A 2,339-nucleotide genomic window follows, 5' to 3' on the forward strand; every position below is an offset into this window, starting at 1 on the left:
CCCTGGGGCTGGCACTGGGCGGGCGGCGTGCACGGCAGCAGCCTCCCCTAGGGGCGAGTGAACTTGAGGTTGTAAATACTCCGAGGCCAGGAGGAGCTCCCACCCATCAGCATGTGGTCGCACGGCCGAGGGACAATGAGCGGCTCCGGTGACGTCCGGGACAGGTGTGCCCACCGGTGCAGGTGACCACGTGGTCTCTCTCCAGCTCAGAGGGGCCCGAGCTCCGGGCACTGGCAGGCGCCGTGCCTTCCGTCCTGTGGCCACACGGTGACCTTCACCGCAGCAGCCTGCGCTCTGAGGACCGTCAACTAGTTGGTAGAGAAGGGAGAGGCAGGGAGAAGCCGCTGCCACCAGGACGCCCTCTAGGACTTCCCCTCTGGCTGCAGACGCCCCGCCTCAGGCTCAGAGTCCCCCGCAGCTGGTCCTCTTAGGCTGAGACTGGCTGCGGACCCGCCTTCCTGTCTCCCGCAGCCTCTGTCTGCAGGACCTGCCGGTGCGGAGTGGCCTGGTCAAATCTGCCCAGAACCTCGCGACACCCCGGCAGAACCTGCTCTAGCAGAACCAGAGCCTGGTCTGACAGAACCAGAACCTGCTCTAGCAGAACCAGAGCCTGGTCTAGCAGAACCTCTTGGTGTCCTAGCAGAACCTCCCATGTACACGAGTCAGGGACAGACGGTGCAGCTGCGCCCCGTCGGTCCGTCACGCTGTGAGAAAGCATCTCATTCACGTGGAGTGTAGGCCGGTTTCTCGGGCTTGGGCTTCCCTCTGCGGAGCCGGGTGTAGCACGGCCCACCTGGGCTGTTGTGGGATTAGATGTGAGGTGCAGATCGTGCGTCTCCTCCCTGGAACCCCGCTGTCCCCTCACAAAAGGCCATGTTTATAGAGGTCAGTGCACGGGGGCTGGAAGCGAGGATTTCCCCTGAGAGATGGAAGCCCGGCTTACAGCGTCCGCTGCTCACACGAAAGACATTTGCATTTCTGTCCGCCCCTGCGGTTTCATCTGCTCATTCACAATGCCCAGAATGCATCGCGCTTCCACGGGCAACCGATATTTGGGTAGAAACGGGCCCTTTACTTGTCGAAGCCTTTAGGCTCTGCTTCTAATCTGTTCCACTCTCTTCACAGTCCCGGGGCTGAGCTCCTAAACACCAGGGCTTACAGCGCCCGCTGCTCACACGAAAGACAGTTGCATTTCCGTCCGCCCCAGCGGTTTCATCTGCTCACTCACAATGCCCAGAATGCATTGCGCTTCCATGGGCAACCGATATTTGGGTAGAAACGGGCCCTTTACTGCTCTGCTTCTAATCTGTTCCACTCTCTTCACAGTCCCCTCGGCCGCCCCTGGGAACGTGTCCGCCGTGGCGGTCAGCTCGACCCAGATCCTGCTGACATGGGCCTCGGTGCCCGAGCAGGACCAGAACGGCCTGATCCTGGGCTACAAGGTATGTGAGAGGCGACCTCGCTTTGCTCAAGACACACGGCTGCCACCCCTGCCCCTCCCTGACCAGCGCGGTTCTGGTCTCTGAGGGACCACAGCTCAGCTGCTCCCTGCTCCCTGCTCTTCACCTCGCTTGTCTCATGTGAGATCGTCATGGACCGGGACTCAGTGTTGGCGTCGCCCTTAAAGCCAGACCAGGCCCCGAGCCTGTTCCCACAGGAGCCTCGCTCGTAAGGGTTAGATAAATGCCAGTCCGTCCTGGCCACCCTCCAGCTGACACCTCCGCTTCCCGGGAGTCCGTGTGACACACGTTCACCCGAGCCCCCAAAACGCACTCCCTGCCTGACCCTGCACCTCCCTCCCTCAGCCTCCCTGCTCTCCTGTCGCCCCTCCCCGGGCATTGCCGCTGCTCGCCCGGGACCCATGAGACAGGGTGACTCCGTTAGGCCCGGCGATCACACAGAGTGGGGTCAGCGATCAACGTCCCCCCACCCTCCCCGGGTGCTGCAGATGTTTCTGCCAGGCCCTTGCTCCCTCCCCCGGGGCCTGCCTGTTAAGCCTTGGTCACCGTGTGAGCCCGGGTTCCGGGGCAGAGGGGCCACTCCTGAGACCGCAGCCCAGCCTCCCAGTCAGTGGGGCGTGGGAAGGGGTTGCCTCTGTGTCCACCATGGAGTCCTCGGTCAGCGGCTGTGGTCAGCGTGGCCGCCTTCGGTGGCCTCAGATCTACAAATTACGGCGAGGCAGCCAGCCAGCAGCCCTGGGCCAGGTCCCAGCTCCAGTGTCCTTCCACTCGGGTACAAGCGCCTCATCGCCATCCCTCCCAGCGCCAGCAAGTAGCAGTCGGACCCATAAGCCTGCAGCCGGCTGCCGGGGCACAGAACGCCCTGGCGGGTCCCAGCAC

At 63.2% G+C, this 2,339-nt stretch overlaps 1 protein-coding gene across 1 annotated transcript in view; it reads left to right on the plus strand.

Moving 5' to 3' along the window:
• The window catches only part of SDK1 (sidekick cell adhesion molecule 1), a 339,428-nt gene that overhangs the window by 320,615 nt on the left and 16,474 nt on the right, over positions 1-2,339 (plus strand). The window contains exon 29 of the mRNA XM_014549990.1: positions 1,327-1,442. Coding sequence (XP_014405476.1) covers positions 1,327-1,442 — 116 coding nt within the window. The remainder of the gene's footprint in view (positions 1-1,326; positions 1,443-2,339) is intronic.

The sequence above is a fragment of the Myotis brandtii genome, unplaced genomic scaffold, assembly GCF_000412655.1.
Source record: "Myotis brandtii unplaced genomic scaffold, ASM41265v1 scaffold579, whole genome shotgun sequence".
NCBI lineage: Eukaryota > Metazoa > Chordata > Mammalia > Chiroptera > Vespertilionidae > Myotis > Myotis brandtii.